This window comes from Stegostoma tigrinum, chromosome 4, assembly GCF_030684315.1.
Source record: "Stegostoma tigrinum isolate sSteTig4 chromosome 4, sSteTig4.hap1, whole genome shotgun sequence".
Lineage (NCBI taxonomy): Eukaryota > Metazoa > Chordata > Chondrichthyes > Orectolobiformes > Stegostomatidae > Stegostoma > Stegostoma tigrinum.
Window position 1 is genome coordinate 93,957,632 of NC_081357.1, and position 15,961 is coordinate 93,973,592.

Sequence of the window (15,961 nt, forward strand, 5' to 3'; positions counted from 1 at the left end):
CCTCAAGCACCCTTTTTTCTACAGTGAATTACCTGGCAGTATTTTCGTATATTTTGTGTTAATAATTAGCTGCTGGATAAACAAAGAATCTTACAGCACACAAGTCATCCAGCCATCCTGTCAGTGCTGGAATCAATCTGTGCACAATTATATTCAGTTGTTGCATTTACTTTTCTATAGATGGTAATAGAAACAGAGGAGGGAAAATAATATAATAATTATTATATCTACCTTGTTCGTCCTTCGATACAGCCTGGGCACTTCAGATGCATTTTTAAGATAACTGAAACAGGCTTCAGTCAGTTCCTCAACAATTCTATCACCTAATGCAGGTAGCTTGCTTTCCACTGAAATCTGAGAATCTGCAAGTGCTTCTGTTAGGGGAACAGAAAAAGTAAACAGAAGGTGCATATTAAATGTACAATGATTAGCCATGAATTTTTAACTAATTAATCTTGTCCTGACTTTCCTCCACTTAATATTATTCCTGGTTCAAAATGCATTGAAATTGGATGTGACACTATTTCAATCTGTGTATTAACCAGTCAGGCTGAGTTTCCCTGTATTGGTATTCAAAGTGGGAGGAAGGGTAAAGGCTTAAGGAAGTGGTTAGTTATACAAAAGTGAGAGTAGAATTGTCCTCTTCTGTTCAGGATGACTCCAGGACTGGCACACCACCTCGGATGGCATTTCAGTGCAGCACTGAGGACATGTTGCATTGTTATAGGTGTCAATTTTTCAGGTCCAATCTTCCAGATTCACTGTTTCAGTTGAATATTAAACTACACTATTTAAACTGGAGCAGGGAGCTGTCACAGCCGACATTCTTAAGCTGCTCATTCATCTCAATGTGCACAAAATGACAGCTATGTTTGCATGCTTAACCCATGCCTCCTACAACAGTAAGCGCTTCATTAGCTGCAATGGTCCTGCAATATCCATGAATGGGGATATATCAATTCAAAGATAGTAGGAACTGCTAATGCTGGAGAATATGAGATAAGAAGGTGTTGAGCTGGATGAACACAGCAGGCCAGGCAGCATCAGAGGAGCAGGAAAGCTGAAGTTTGGGGTCTGGACCCTTCTTCACAAAGGGGGAGTGGATGGGGATTCTGAAATAAATAGAGAGAGGGTGAGGTGGATGGAAGGTGGATAAAGGAGAAGATAGGTGGCGAGGAGACAGACAGGTCAACAAGGTGGGGATGGAGCCAGTAAAGGTGAGTGTAGGTGGGGAGTTAGGATGGGAGTTGGTCAGTCAAGAGAAGACGGACAGGTCAAAGAGGTAGGGATGAGGCTGGTAAGTGGGAGGTGGGGGTGGGGGTTGGTCAGTGAGGTGGGAGGAGCGGATAGGTGGGAGAAAAGACAGACAGGTCAAAGAGGCGGGGATAAGCTGGGCTGGTTTTGGGATGAGGTCAGGGGTGGGGAGATTTTGAAGCTTGTGAAATCCACATTGAGACCACTGGGCTGCAGGGTTCCCAAGCGAAATATGAGGTGCTGTTCCTGCAACCTTCGGGTGGCATCGTTATGGTACTGGAGGCGACCCAAGATGGACATGTCGTCTGAGGAGTGGGAGAGGGAGTTGAAGTGGTTCACGACTGGGAGGTGCAGTCATTTGACATGAACCGAGTGTAGGTATTCCACAAAGCAGTCTCCAAACCTCCTCTTGGTTTCTCCGATGTAGACGAGGCCACATTGGGAACAACGGATACAATATATCACATTAGCAAATGTGCAGGTGAATATCTGTTTAATGTGGAAAGTTTTCTTGGGGCCTGGAACTGGGGTGAGGTGTTGGGGCAGGTGTAGCATTTTCTGCAGTTGCAGGGAAAAGTGCCAGGTGTAAATGGGGCTAACGGGAAGCGTGGAGCGGACAAGGGAGTCACAGAGAGAGCTGTCCCTTCAGAAGGCAGATAAGGGTGGGAAGGGAAAAATGCCCTTGGTAGTGGGGTCAGACTGCAGGTGGCGGAAGTGGTGGAGGATGATGCATTGAATACAGAGGTTGGTGGAGTAGTACGTGAGGACGAGGGGGATTCTGTTTTTATTGTTATTGTTGTGCAGGGGTGGGGTGTGAGGGATTAGTTGCGGGAAATGCAAGAGATGCGGTCAAGGGCATTTTAGACCACAGTGGAGGGGAACTTGCGGTCCTTGAAGAACGAGGACATCTGGGATGTCTGGGAGTGGAATGCCTCATCACGGGAGCAGATGCGGTGGAGGCAAAGGAATTCAGCTGAAATTCAATACTGGTTTGCTTTTAGATATTTTTCATCAACTTCTTCATGAATGTTATTACAGACTTCTAGAACAGACAGAACTTGAAACTGGTCCTCCTGGGTCAGAGGTATGGGCAGTACCACTGCACCACAAAATATCCCCTGACTGGCTCTCCTTTATTCTTAAAAGCACAGTTAATCTTCACTTAACATAGAAGGCCGATATATAATCTTTTTGCATAGCTGTGCATCAATCTGCCATTTCATTTTTTTCTGCTGTTTTTTGTCAAACCTTGCAAAAGAATGATAGATTCCTCAACGTCCATCACATGGGAAAGGCTGATCCTTATGCACAAAGACCACCAAGCCCATACTCCACCCCTAACCCAGACAGACCCTGAAATTTCCACACAGGTAACTTTCCTTGCTAGAGAACCATCAACATATTATTGCATGGAACAACTTCAACCCACAAATATTTCTCACAAAACATCATAACCATTTTACTGAATCTTACCCGAAATGAGGGAGAAATTTGCAAACCCGATGTTCACCAACCTTGGTTTAATTATCTCCAAGAGGCCTGGAAGCTGCAAAGAAGGAGATTTAAAGATTATTGGAAACAACCAGTTTGTTGCAGGGATAAAATCCTCACAGCTGATGAGGCGCAACAGTACAATGTCCCAGTGACCATTCCTTGTAGACAGGTCTCCGGAATCAAGATTTGAACATCATTTTACCATGCAAGTCACTGCAAGCAAGTGGACATTTATCAATAAAACCAGGCATTGGAACGCAGAGCTCAATTTTCCCACTTGGCCAATGACGCCCAAGAAATCCCTTTTAATCTATGAGAACACTGGAGTGGATTTGATATTACATAACAAATACTCCTGATTACATGGAATGAGCCTTGGGCTCTATCCTATCATTTATTTCCTACCCCAACCGCCTCCCTAACTTCTGCAAATAAACCGATGCTTCTGAGGTTTCTGAGAAACCATCAGTTCTGAGGAAGGGTCCCCGGATCCTAAATATTAACTCGGATGTTTTCTTCAAAGATGCTGCCAGAACCTATTGAGCTTTTCCAGCAACTTCTGTTTTTGTTCCTGATTTACAGCATCTGCAGTTCTTTCAGTTTTTATTCCTGACTACATATAGAATATAGTCTCAGCTCTGCAAGGCCAACAATAAGGGAGAATGCAGTGGGCTGAAGTTCAGGGCTTATTCCTAACTGCTCTGGTATGGTGAATGAATTATATTCAGGAAGTATGTCAGTTTCACTATAATTCTCATGAACTGGGAAAAGTGAGACTGACCAGAAGCCAATGTTTGAAGACAGGGGTATAATGGAGATGGGAGCATTCTAACTTTTCAGCCGAAATGAACAACCTGTATGGAAGGAATACACACACAACAATCAATTCCAATACTGAAAGGGCAGTTTTCCAGATTTGTGGCCAAGATTGAAATACATTCTCCTCTAATAATCCAAGCTTAAAAACAAAGAAGTCAATTCAAACCTGTTCCTGAATTTTATCCAGGTCTGAAACGAGGTATGCAAGTTGGTTAACAGAAAGAGATGGTACAACTTTAACATCTGAAGCCAGCCCATTTCCCTGGTCTTCATTACTTTCATTTAGCGAGTTCACTAGATTGTTGTTGCTAGCAGCTGAAGCTTTGACCCCGTCCTGATCAAGGTCTTTGTTTGGTGATGCAATTTTCAACTGTGAAAATGAATAAGATAAAGGATCAAATGCAGATACAGCCACTGTTTTAGTACCAAAAGTATTGCCAGATCGCAGGTACATTTTGATTAATGCTATAACATAAAAGGACACCATTCAGCACTCTGGGCTAGAGGAAGGTCTTTTTCCCGAAACCTAACAAACTTTAACAATTCAAGTTAAGCCCATTCTGCTTTTGAAATGTAGTACTGAATCTGCTCCACTACATTTTCAGGCCATGTATTCTAGACCACTCAATGAAATCTCACTCTAGCTTTCTCTGTTCTAAGGAGATCAATGCCAATTTCTCAAATTCAGCATAACAGACAGAAATTCCCCTTCAGGCCAAACACTTCAGACCTTTCAGCTTTAGTACTTTATTTAAAATATTTGCACAGACTAAGTGCACTGCACTTTGCAGGTAAAAGATACAAATTTTTATTAAGGGTGAAGTGATCCACTCTGGTACAACTCACAGCCAATTGGAGTGCTGGAACACAGACATCACAGTCACATTATGAATCCTTTAAGGCTGTGTCTCAGGTATCCTTCTGGGAGGGTTATCCTAAAAGAAATTATCTCAGGCTAAAATAGAGGATAACTGCTGAATTTTTGTTATTTGTTCTTGACAACTATTCAAGAAAGGCCAGTCTTTGCTGCCCATCCTCAGCTGCAGCGGAGTTAGTGGCAGTGGTGCCTTCTTAAACTACTAAAGTGCACATGGTGTAGGTGCACACAAGGTGATATAGTGCTCTTGGGGGTAGGGGAGGAAGTTCCCACATTTTAGACCCAGCAAAGTGAAAACACAGTGATATATTTCTATGTCAGGATGGTGTGTGACCTGGGTGGTAACATGCAGCAGGTGGTATTGCCACATATCAGCTGCCTTTGGCCTTCTCATTGATTGGGGGTCATGGATTTGGAAAATGGAGCCATGAAGGGTTGCCATGATGCATCCTGTACTTGGTACACACTGAAGCCACTCTGCATTAATGGTGAAGGGAGTGAGTGTTTGAAGTGATGCCAATCAAGCGGGCTGCTTTGCCTTGGACAGTGTTATAGATTCATAGAGTCATAGTACATGCAACACAGAAATAGACTCTTCAGTCTAACTTGTCCAAGACAACCAGACATCCCAAATAAATCCAGACCCATGGCAGCATTTGGCCCCTATCCCTCTAAATTCTTCCTTTTCATATATCCATTTAGATGCCTTTTAAATGTACTACTTGTACCAGCCTCTGGCACTTCCTCTGGCAGTTCATTCCATACACACACCACCCTCAGCATGAAAAACGTTGCCCCTTAGATTCCTTTTAAATCTTTCCCCTCTCACCTTAAACCTATGCCCTCTAGTTTTGGACTCCCCCACCTGTGGGAAAAGACCTTGTCTATTTAGGCTATCCATGCCACTATGATTTTAAAAACCTCTACAAGGTCATCCCTCAACCTCTGATGCTGTAGGGAAAATAGCCTCAGCCTATTCAGCCTCCTCCTATGGCCCAAACCCTCCAAGCCTGGCAGCATCCTTGTAAATCTCTTCTGACTTGGTTCAAGCTTTACAACATCCTTACTATATCCCAGAGACCAGAACTGCATGCTGTATTTTAAAAGTGGCCTAATCAATGTCCTGTACAGCCACAACAAGACTTCCCAACTCCTATAGTCAATGCACTGACCAATAAAGGCAAGCACACCAAATGCCTTCTTCACGATCCTATCTACCTGCGACTCCACTATCAAGGAACTATGAACCTGCACTCTAAGATGTCTTTGTTCAGCAACACTCCCCAGCACCTTATCATCAAGTGCATAAGTCCTGCCCCGATTTGTCTTTCCAAATTGCAGCACCTCACATTTATCTAAATTAGCTTTTGAATGGAATATAAAAAAAGTGTGTTACTTTTCTTAGCAGATTCCTTCCTTTACTCCGGTTTCCTCCCACCGTCCAAAGATGTGCAGGTTAGGTGGACTGGCCATGCTAAATTGCCCATAGTGTCTAGGGTGGAAAATGTAGGGATACAGCAGGGTTTGGGTCTGAGTGGGATGCTCTTCAGAGGGTCGATATGGACTCAGTGGGCTGAATGTCCTGCTTCCGCACTGTGGGGATTCTATCATAGTTTTCTATGAAAGATTCAGCTAGCAAAAGGAAAACACTGGAATTCAGCAATAAAAATAGAAATTGCTAGAGAAGCCCAGCAGGTCATGCAGCATCTGTGGAAACAGGAACAGAGTTAGCATTTTGAGACATATCAGATTTGAAGCATGAGCTGTTTTTCTTTCTCCACAGATACTGCTGGACCTGCTGACTTTCTCAGCAATGTGTTTTTTCATTTCAGCTGATATGTGTTTAAACAGCTTGCCCTATGGAGTCATTAGTCAGATTACTGACCTACTAGAACAAGTTGGGTCTCCTCACTAGGTTCTAGAGATGTTCCCTTCTCTTGCTCCCGCAGAAGACGTACACTTGCTTCACTAGGCTTCTTGAGTTTTTTGGAGCTGAACTCAACCAGGCAAATAGAAAATATACCATGACATTCCTGGCCGGTGCCTTGCAGATGGTGAGCAGGGTTTAGGGAGACAGCTAGTGAGATACTCGCTGCAGAATTCCCAGCCTTTGAGCTGCTACTGTAGCCATAATGTCTATATGGCTGGTCCAGTTTATTTTCTGATCAAAAACAGATGAGGACGGGAAACGTTAACTCTGATATTTTCTTCACAAGATGCTGCCAGACCTGCTGAGCTTTTCCAGCAACTTCTGTTTTTGTCCCTGATTTACAGCATCTGCAGTGCTTTTGGTTTTTATTTTCCAATCAATGCTAAACCTAGAATAATGACAGCAGGGGTTTCAAGATAGCAAAGGCTTTGAAAGTCATAGGGAAATATATCTTTTCTGGGGAGATGTTGCAGAGGCAGGTTTCTCTGGATTGACAGTTACTTATAAATCCTCAACTGTAACAATTGGAATGGCTTGTTTAACAAAGTTTTGAAGAAACTATCAAGATATAATATTAAAAAAACACTGAGTGGCATTGTTCTGTGTGTGATGCTCAAATTATTCAGTTGCAAACATAATACATAATCATACAATTTGGTGAAGATTAGCGGGAAGCCAGAGTATTGGGAAGCCTTTAAAAACCAGCACACTATAACTAAAAAAGCAGTAAGAGGGTAAGCTAGGTCCTAAAATAAAAAAATTAGAATGAATTTTTCTCAATGTATAAAAAGTAAGAAAGAGGCAAGAGTGGACATTGAACCACTGGAAAATGAGACTAGAGAAGTAATAATGAGGATTAAAGAAACAGGGGAGGCACTGAACAGGTACTCTGCACCAGTCTTCACAGTGGAAGACATCAGTGGCACATCAGAAATTCAAGATAGTCAGGGGCAGTGGCGAGTGTAATGGCCACCACTAATGAGAAAGTGCTGGTGAAGCTGAAATATCCGAAGATGAATAAATCACCCAGACCAGATGGATTACATCTCAGGGTTCTGAAGGAGACAGCTGAGGAGATTGTGGAGACATTGGTGGTGATCTTTCAGGAACCATTATAGTCAGGGAGGATCCCAGAAGACTGGAAAATGGCTAATGTAAGGCTCCTATTTAAGAGAGAGAGAGCCAGATGACAGGAAATTATAAACTGGTTAGCCTGACTTTCGTCATTGATAGGATTTTGCAGTTCATTATTAAGAACAAAGATCAGCATAGCACAGGAACAGGCCCTTCAGCCCACCAATTCTGCACTGACACCTGACACTTTTCTAAACTAAAAACCTTTTTCCTCTACATAGTCCACATCCCATTATTCCCCTACCAAATCATAGATCTGGCATCTACCACTTTCTATGTAAAACAACGCGCCTCTCACATTTCCTTTAAACTTACCACCTTTAACCCTAAACATATGTCCCCCAGTAACTGACATTTCTACCCTGGGAGAAGGATTCCAAATATCTATTCTATCCATGCCTCTCATAGTTTTGTAATCATCTATCAGGATCACCCCTCATCCTTTGACAGGAAATAAAATTAAGTTTATCCAATCTCGCCTCACAGCTAATACTCTCCAAACCAGGCAACATCCTGATAAATCATTTCTGTACCATCTCCAAAGTCTCCACATCCTCTTGAAAGTGCGACCTACTAAAGTTCTATACAGTTGCATCACGACTTGCCAATTTTTACAGTATGTGCCCCGGTCAATAAAGTATGCCATACGCTTTCTCAGCCACTTTATCCACTTGTGTTGACACGCACATATGTACACAAAGACAGAGAGCACGCAAACATAGTACAGACAGTTATCCAAGGCTGGAATCGAAACCAGGTCCCAGGCACTGTGAGACAATAGTGCTAACCACTGAGCTACTGTGCCACCACAATCCACAGCTTCCCCCAATCTGTGTTGTCTGCAAACTTATGAATCAGGTCACTTAACATTCTCCTCCAAATTAATTATATATCTTACAAACAGCACTGATCTGTGTGGTACCACCACTCACAGATTTCCAGTCAGAAAAACACTCTTCCAGTGATACACCCTGTCTTCTGTGAGTAAGCCAGTTCTTTATCCATTTTACCAGCTCACTGAAAATCCCATGTAACTTCACCTTTTGTATCAGCCTGCCATGAGGAGCTTTGTCAAAAGGACTTGCTAAAGTCCACACAGACATCTACCAACCTGCCGTCAATCATTGCTGTCACTTTCTCAAAAAACTCAATCAAGTTTGAGTCACCATCTTCTCCACACAAAGCCATGCTGCCTAACACTGATTAAGTCCATATTTTTCCAAATGAAAGTAAATCCTATCCATAAGAATCTTCTCCAATAATTTCCCTACCACTGACACAAAGCTCACTGGCCTGTAATTTCCTGGGTTATACCTGTTGTCTTTCTTAAAACAAAGGAACAACGCTGGTTATTCTCCAGTCCTCAGGCACTCTTCCAATGATTAAAGAAGATACAAAGATTTCGTACAAGGCCCCAACAATTTCCTCACTCGCCTCTCTCAACATTTTGCGTAAGATCCCATCAGAACCGAGGGACTGGTCTAGCTTAACACTTGTCAAAACATCCAAGGTGTCCTTTTTTTAATATTGACATGCCCTACAATATCAACGTACTTCTGTCAAGATTCACCATCCACCATGTCCTTCCCTTATGAATACTGATGCAGAGTATTTGTTAAGGACCTCACCCACTTCCCCTGGATTGATGCACAAATTCCCTCCTTTGTCCTTGAGTGGACCTATCCTTTCCCTGGCTACCCTGTCGCTCCTTATGTATAAAATGCTTCAAGATTTCCTTAACTGTGTTTGCCCAAGACATTCCATGGCCCCTTTAAGCCCTCCTAATTGCTTGATTGAATACTTGCCTGCTATTTTCGTATTCTTCGATGGCTCTGTCTGTGTTCAGCTTTCTAAACTTTACACATGCCTTCTTTAACTTTTTGTCTAAACCCTGAATTTCTCTTGTCATCCAAGGTTCTTGTTTCTTGCCATCCTTATTATTTATTTTCTCAGGCACATGCTGTTCCTGATTGCTTATCAACTGGCCTTTAAAAGAATCCCACATACCAGCTATGAATTTACTGTCAAAAGCCACACACAATCTACATTTCCCCAGAGATAATGGGAACTGCAGATGCTGGAGAATCCAAGACAACAAAATGTGAGGCTGGATGAACACAGCAGGCCAAGCAGCATCTCAGGAGCACAAAAACTGACGTTTCGGGCCTAGACCCTTCATCAGAGAGGCCCGAAACGTCAGCTTTTGTGCTCCTGAGATGCTGCTTGGCCTGCTGTGTTCATCCAGCCTCACATTTTGTTATCTACATTTCCCCGTTTGGCCTAATATTGTAGTAGTTAGCCTTCTTCTGGTTTAGTACTTTTAGCTGAGGGCTACTTACAGAATTGTGATCACTGTAGGATAAGAGTGTGGAGTACATGGAAATGCATGGTAAAACACGGCTGAGTCGGTACAGCTTCATTAAGAGGCAGTCATGCCTGACAAATCTGTCAGAATTCTTTGAGGACGTAATAAGTAATTTGAACAAAGGAAAGCCAGTCGATATGATCTGTTTGGACCTCCAAAAGGCCTTTGACAAGGTACTGTACAGGACACTGCTACTTTAGAATAACAGCCCATAGTGTTTGGGGCAGGGAACTAGCTTGGATAGAGGATTGGGCAACTGGCAGAGGGCAGAGAGTAGGGATAAAGGGATCTTTTTCAGGATGTTAGCTGGTGACTGGTGAAGTTCCACAGTGTAGAATGTAAACTTTCCTTGGCTGTATTGACTATAACCTGATTCCAGCCCCATAAGTTTAAATGGCTATTGCGCGATTTTCTAATAATGAGAGATTGCACAAAAACAGAATTATCGTGTCATATCAGAACTGACTGTAGTGTATTTTCTAAACAGGGAAAGGCTTCAGAAATCTGAAGCACAAAGGGACTTTGGAGTTCTAGTTCTGGATTCTCGTAAGGTTAACACAGAGGTTCAATTGTCAGTTGGGAAGGCAAATGCCTTCATTTTGAGAGGGCTAGAATACAAGAGCAGGAATGTACTGCTGAGGCTTTGGTCAATTTTGGGCCCTAAATCTAAGGAATGATATGCTGGCATTGGAAGACGTGCAGGGGAGGTTCAAAAGAACGATTTTGGGAATGAAGGGCTTATCATATGAGGAGTAATTGAAGACTCTGGGTTTGTACTTGATGGTGTTTAGAAGGATGGTGGGGATTCTCATTGAAGTTACAGAATACTGAGAGGACTAAAGAGAGTGCACATGGAGAAGATGCGTCCTAGTCTCTCCTACTAGTGGAAACAAGGACACAGTTCAGAGAAGGGATGATATTTTAGAATTGAAATGAGGAGGAATTTCTTCAGCCAGAGGCTGGTGAATCTTTGGAACTCAATACCATAGAAGGCTGTGGAAACCAAGTCATCATGTGCCTTTAAGACACTATCAAGTTTCTTGTTAGTTTCTTAGTAAAGGGATCAAGGATTACAAGGAGAAGACAGGAGAATGGGTTGAGAAACATATCAGTCATGATCAAATGATGGAACAGACTTGATGGGCCGAATGGCTTAACTCTGTTCTTATGATACAAACAGCTGTGTGTGAAAAACGAGTATTACAAGATGGACAATGCAGTGTGACAGATGCACACTCCGTGGAAGATTTTCATATGCTGCTGTATTTGGGCTAAAGAGGAGTTAGGGGTAAAGATTTGGCTGTATAAGAATGGCAGAGTCCATTAACTTGCTTACCATGGAAAGCTTTGCGTCCTATGTGTCTATTTGCAATTGATGAGAAACTAAATATGTGATTCAGGGCAACAGGAAAACAGAGACTACAGATAGGAGAAGAGAAATTCAATGAAGGAGGTTCATCTGGAGTTTAAATACCAGCACAGACCAGGTGACCAAAAGGCATGCTTCTGTGCTAATACTTCTTTCTCGCCATGTACTTTGTGTTCAGTGGATGTCAGAGAGAGGTTAGAGCAGAACTGCAAACCTAAACAGCACATTAATCATAATATGGACAAGTATTGATAGGATTAAAACATGTTCTGGACTGAATTTAAAGATAAAAATTTTAAATCGAAAGGTAACAATTTGCTCACTGCATGGTAATTATCTTGCTCATTGTCATTGTCATTAAAGTTGAGGTCTTATTTTGTGAGGGATGGGAGTTTAAAGCACATAGATTGAAGGAACAAAAATAGAACTTGTCACACATTTTTGAGGAAGTGAAATTTACTGTCTCATGCATTCTAAAACCATGACTTGTATCACTTATTGTGTGTTACTGAGGGAGGTGACTGTGCATACTGGATATTACTGTGGGTAACAAGTGTGAGCCTATATGGTATTAATGTGGGAAGGAGTGACCAAAAAAGTCGTTATTGTTCTGTTGTTTTTGGGGGTGGTTCTCCTGTATATAAATATTAGTCAATCAACATCAGTCATGCCCAGTAACTGAAACCAAGTTCGGTAAATGCCTGTTTGCTGCAGCAATTGTTTGCCTTTCGAAACAGTGCAGAAGGAAAATACACATTTATGATAAAAGTTCTTCTCTTATCATATGATAAGATGTTCTGGATGTGAGTTTGCTCGCCGAGCTGGAAGGTTAGTTTTCAGACGTTTCGTCACCATTCTAGGTAACATCATCAGTGAGCCTCCGACGAAGCGCTGGTGTTATGTCCCGCTTTCTATTTATCTGGTTAGGATAACCCAGATAAATAGAAAGCGGGACATAACACCAGCGCTTCGTCGGAGGCTCACTGATGATGTTACCTAGAATGGTGACGAAACGTCTGAAAACTAACCTTCCAGCTCAGCGAGCAAACTCACATCCAGAACCTCAACCTGAGCTACAAATCTTCTCAAAACTCGCTATGATAAGATGTTCTTGTCTGTGACCATTGGTTAGATCGCTCCTGGTTGATTAGTGAATTGTGGAGGCAGCAATGTGACTGCCTACAGTTTCCAAAGCTTTCGACTGTGGAGTTAGGTGAGACTGCAATACATAGTGAGATTATGGGATGTTCTTTCTATCAGTAGGGCAATTTAATAGGACTTAAGCTACTGCCCTTCATCTCTGTGAATTCACTAATACTTGTTAACATACACCATTTGGTCAACACAATGGGCACTGTCGTTTTAGTGGTTTGATTTTAAGATAAATTCGAAGACTATGAGAAATTCAAAAGGCATCTTAGCACTTCAGATTAGTTTTGACAAAATGCCAGTGGTGACACATCTCAGGCTGGCAATTACGCATTAACTGACCAACAGCTTTTCCAATGACTTAACTCATAAGATTCTGCATAGCTAAGGTGTTAGTAAGTCAACTCATACGGCTCTGTAGCTTTCAATTCACTGTGACTATAAAATAGAAAGTTGTCCTCCACTGATTACTACAAGCTGGAAGCTTCATAAAAATGAAATGCTAATTCTCCAGCCAGCCATTTGAGCTTTGTGAAATGCCATTTGTTTGTCTTCAGTTGACAAAAAGTGAGGTTTGCTGGGAAGCAGCCAACAGAAGAGCAACTTTTAAAAAGTGGGTGTGGGAACAGGCTAGTGAGCTTGGCAGCTGTTTGGAGTAACGTGCTCGGAGGCAGATAATGCAACACCTAGATAGGAACAGGATGGTTTTAACTGGCTTTTAGGAGAGGGAGTGCTTGCCAAACAGGTTTCCTGGAGTTTGGGAAAAAGATAGACTTTATTGACTTTGCAGGATTTCAGTAAGGCAAGTGACACAGTGCCACATGAACAATTAGTCAAGGTCAGGAGACATGGGATAGGAGGCAAGCTTCTGAGATAGAAACAAAACTATTTACCCAGACAGCGGTGGAATGTTAGGAACATGGCCAAACTGACATGGTAAGGATGCCCAAACAGAACAGCATATTGAGTAGAGCTGGGACCACTACCATTTACTATGTATAAAACAGTTGGAGCTGGACAAAAAGAAAGCTATTTAAACTCGTAGGTGACACAACCTGAAGGGAAATGGAAAGGGAGCAGTGGTGTCCAAACAATTCAAGTATTCATGATAGATTGGGAAGGTGGTAAATGTCATATAATATTGACAAATGCGAATAATGTGACTAGGGAAGGAAAAAGACTAAATGGCTGTAAGGATACAGAACAGGGCATCGACTTGCTCCTCTCTGAAATGACCTTGTCCACTGTACTGCAGGCAAGAAATTGAATTAGGCAGAGCAATACAGCAAAAATCCCAGTGATGACAAATTTATACAAAGCACTGAAATTCAGCACCTGATTAGATTCAATTTAGTTATCTTATACAGATGGTGGTAACTGAATTAAATGGGTTGCCCAGGAAGGGAGGCAGACTGAAAATATTTCTGGGAGATTTGGCCAGATACTTGACAGAGAACATCACCAAGATTTCTCTGTTTAAGGACCAGCTGAACAATATCAATCTCTGGCTCCAACTTATTCCAGGTAGCTTCTAAATGAATTCTATCATTTGGGTCCCATTATCATCTTGTTTTATGGTCTGCCATCTACTCTATTGGCATTTAACCTCTCCTGCTTTTTGCCTATCAGACCTTCCTTTTACCCTTTTCTCCCTTCTCCTGCCTGTCCCTGCTCATGTTGATTGTTTAAAATCTGTCACACTTCTATTGAAAGATCATAGATTTGAAACGTTAACTTTTTTCCTTTGCCCCACATTCTACCAGGTCTGTTGTGTATATCCAGCATTTGTTATTAAGTCAGGCTGCTGAAACATCTACAGTTCTCTACCCTCCTTGGTTCTTATGTTTAACCTTCTAATCAAGTCATCACTCACAAATCGTGCAGCTGCTCAAACAACGCACTAGGCGTACCCACAATCTTGCGGCTCCCTACTTTCAACTCTTCTCACATAAGAAGGTGAAAAAATCCTGCAGATGTATCTGGGAAATTAACTCAGTTGTTATATCTTTGGTCTTTCAAACAGCTAGTCTTATTGGGCCCTCAAGCAATTCACTTCCATATAGAAATGATCCTGCAATTTCTACCGTTTAAAAATAAACAGCAGACAAGTAGGGGCATCATAGCTTGATCATCACCAGGTCAAATTTCCGGAACTCCCTATCCAACAGCATAAAGGGAGCGTCTCCACCAACTGGCCTGCAATCGTTCAAGGACATGCCTGAAGCCCCTCCTCAATAGCAACTGTTTGGGAAATCAACGTAAACCTTGCACTAACGATTTTGTGAAGAGAAATTAAAGGTTTTCTCATGGCTATTGTCATTCCAGGTTTACTGCAGCCTAGGGGAAGCCTCCTGAGATCTCCAGAGTCTAGAGCTCTAACTTCTTCACAGCCAAACTACCATTGCTCCATTTGGTCAACTTAGACAACCACAACCTAATTTATCCAAGTTCCTAATCATTTCTGGTTGACTTACATAGGAACTACAGCACAGAAGCAGGTTTTTCAGCCCAACTGGCTGGCCTTTATACTCTACACAAACTTCCTTCCACCTTCCTTTATATGAAGTGTGATACCATACTAAATCTGAAGCAACACTCAAATCTATGCTCATGTTATTGCTTGTACTTTCATTTACCCTAGCTTCTTGTCCATCCATCTGTGCCTGAGATATCAATATCCCCGTAATTAAGAAAGCTAGGGATAAGAAATGACTATTTTGCCAATCAAACCTGCACCCTTTCCATCTTTTGTATGATCACCTTATCCAAGGTGTTTAAAGTGGAGGTTGACCCCCACCCCAAGAACTAAAAGTGAAACACCCAAAGAGAAGCACCTTGCCCCATAATCTGTAAAATGAGTGTGAAAAGTGAAGTAACCTGCCTTTCAGCAACTTCTAGTGGTTAAACAAAATAAATCCCTGACACTCACTTTAAAATCAACAAGTAACAATTTATTTATCTAACTCTAACAGTGAATAAATTAACGAAACTATTAACAACAGAATAAACTCCTTCTAACTATTAACTATTTCTGAATAAAGCAAAATTCTAATGGTATGCTGTTCCAACAAATGCAAGTCCCCTTATATATTTAAAATAGTCTCTCAAAATTACAGCCAGGTTACACGTCTTCCAGGGTGTTCGGTGCCTTCTCCATCAATTCTTCTGTCAGGAATATTAACTAGTTGTACTATGGGTACCTTTGCTATTTAGGTGGTGCTTTCTCTAAGACATAGAGGAGGCTGTGACAGCTAACAATTCTCTCTTGAGAGCTGAGGGCTTTTAGATCTGGCGGAAGGCAGTTAGCTCCGGGGCTTTTTCCAACTGCCCCTTCCTTTACGCTTGATGAAATATCAATATTTCTTGCAATTGGATTGGTCCTATGTTGTCAAAACCATCAGATTTAAATTTAATTAGCTTTTTGGTATCTAAGTGCCTGATTCAAACGGATTGGCGAAATTCAAAATCTGTTATCTTGATAAAAACTGCTGCCTGCTAAATGTATTGCCTTTTGATACAAATGTTTCAATTCGGCTCTCTGTGTACTTGCAAACCTTCAAGCTGCTGCTC

The 15,961-nt window shown here is 41.9% G+C and overlaps 1 protein-coding gene across 1 annotated transcript in view; it reads right to left on the minus strand.

Moving 5' to 3' along the window:
* The window catches only part of cog2 (component of oligomeric golgi complex 2), a 66,315-nt gene that overhangs the window by 12,316 nt on the left and 38,038 nt on the right, over positions 1-15,961 (minus strand). The window contains exons 13-15 of the mRNA XM_048531399.2: positions 3,734-3,937; positions 2,728-2,800; positions 232-374 (exon numbers count right to left, since the gene is read on the minus strand). Coding sequence (XP_048387356.2) covers positions 232-374; positions 2,728-2,800; positions 3,734-3,937 — 420 coding nt within the window. The remainder of the gene's footprint in view (positions 1-231; positions 375-2,727; positions 2,801-3,733; positions 3,938-15,961) is intronic.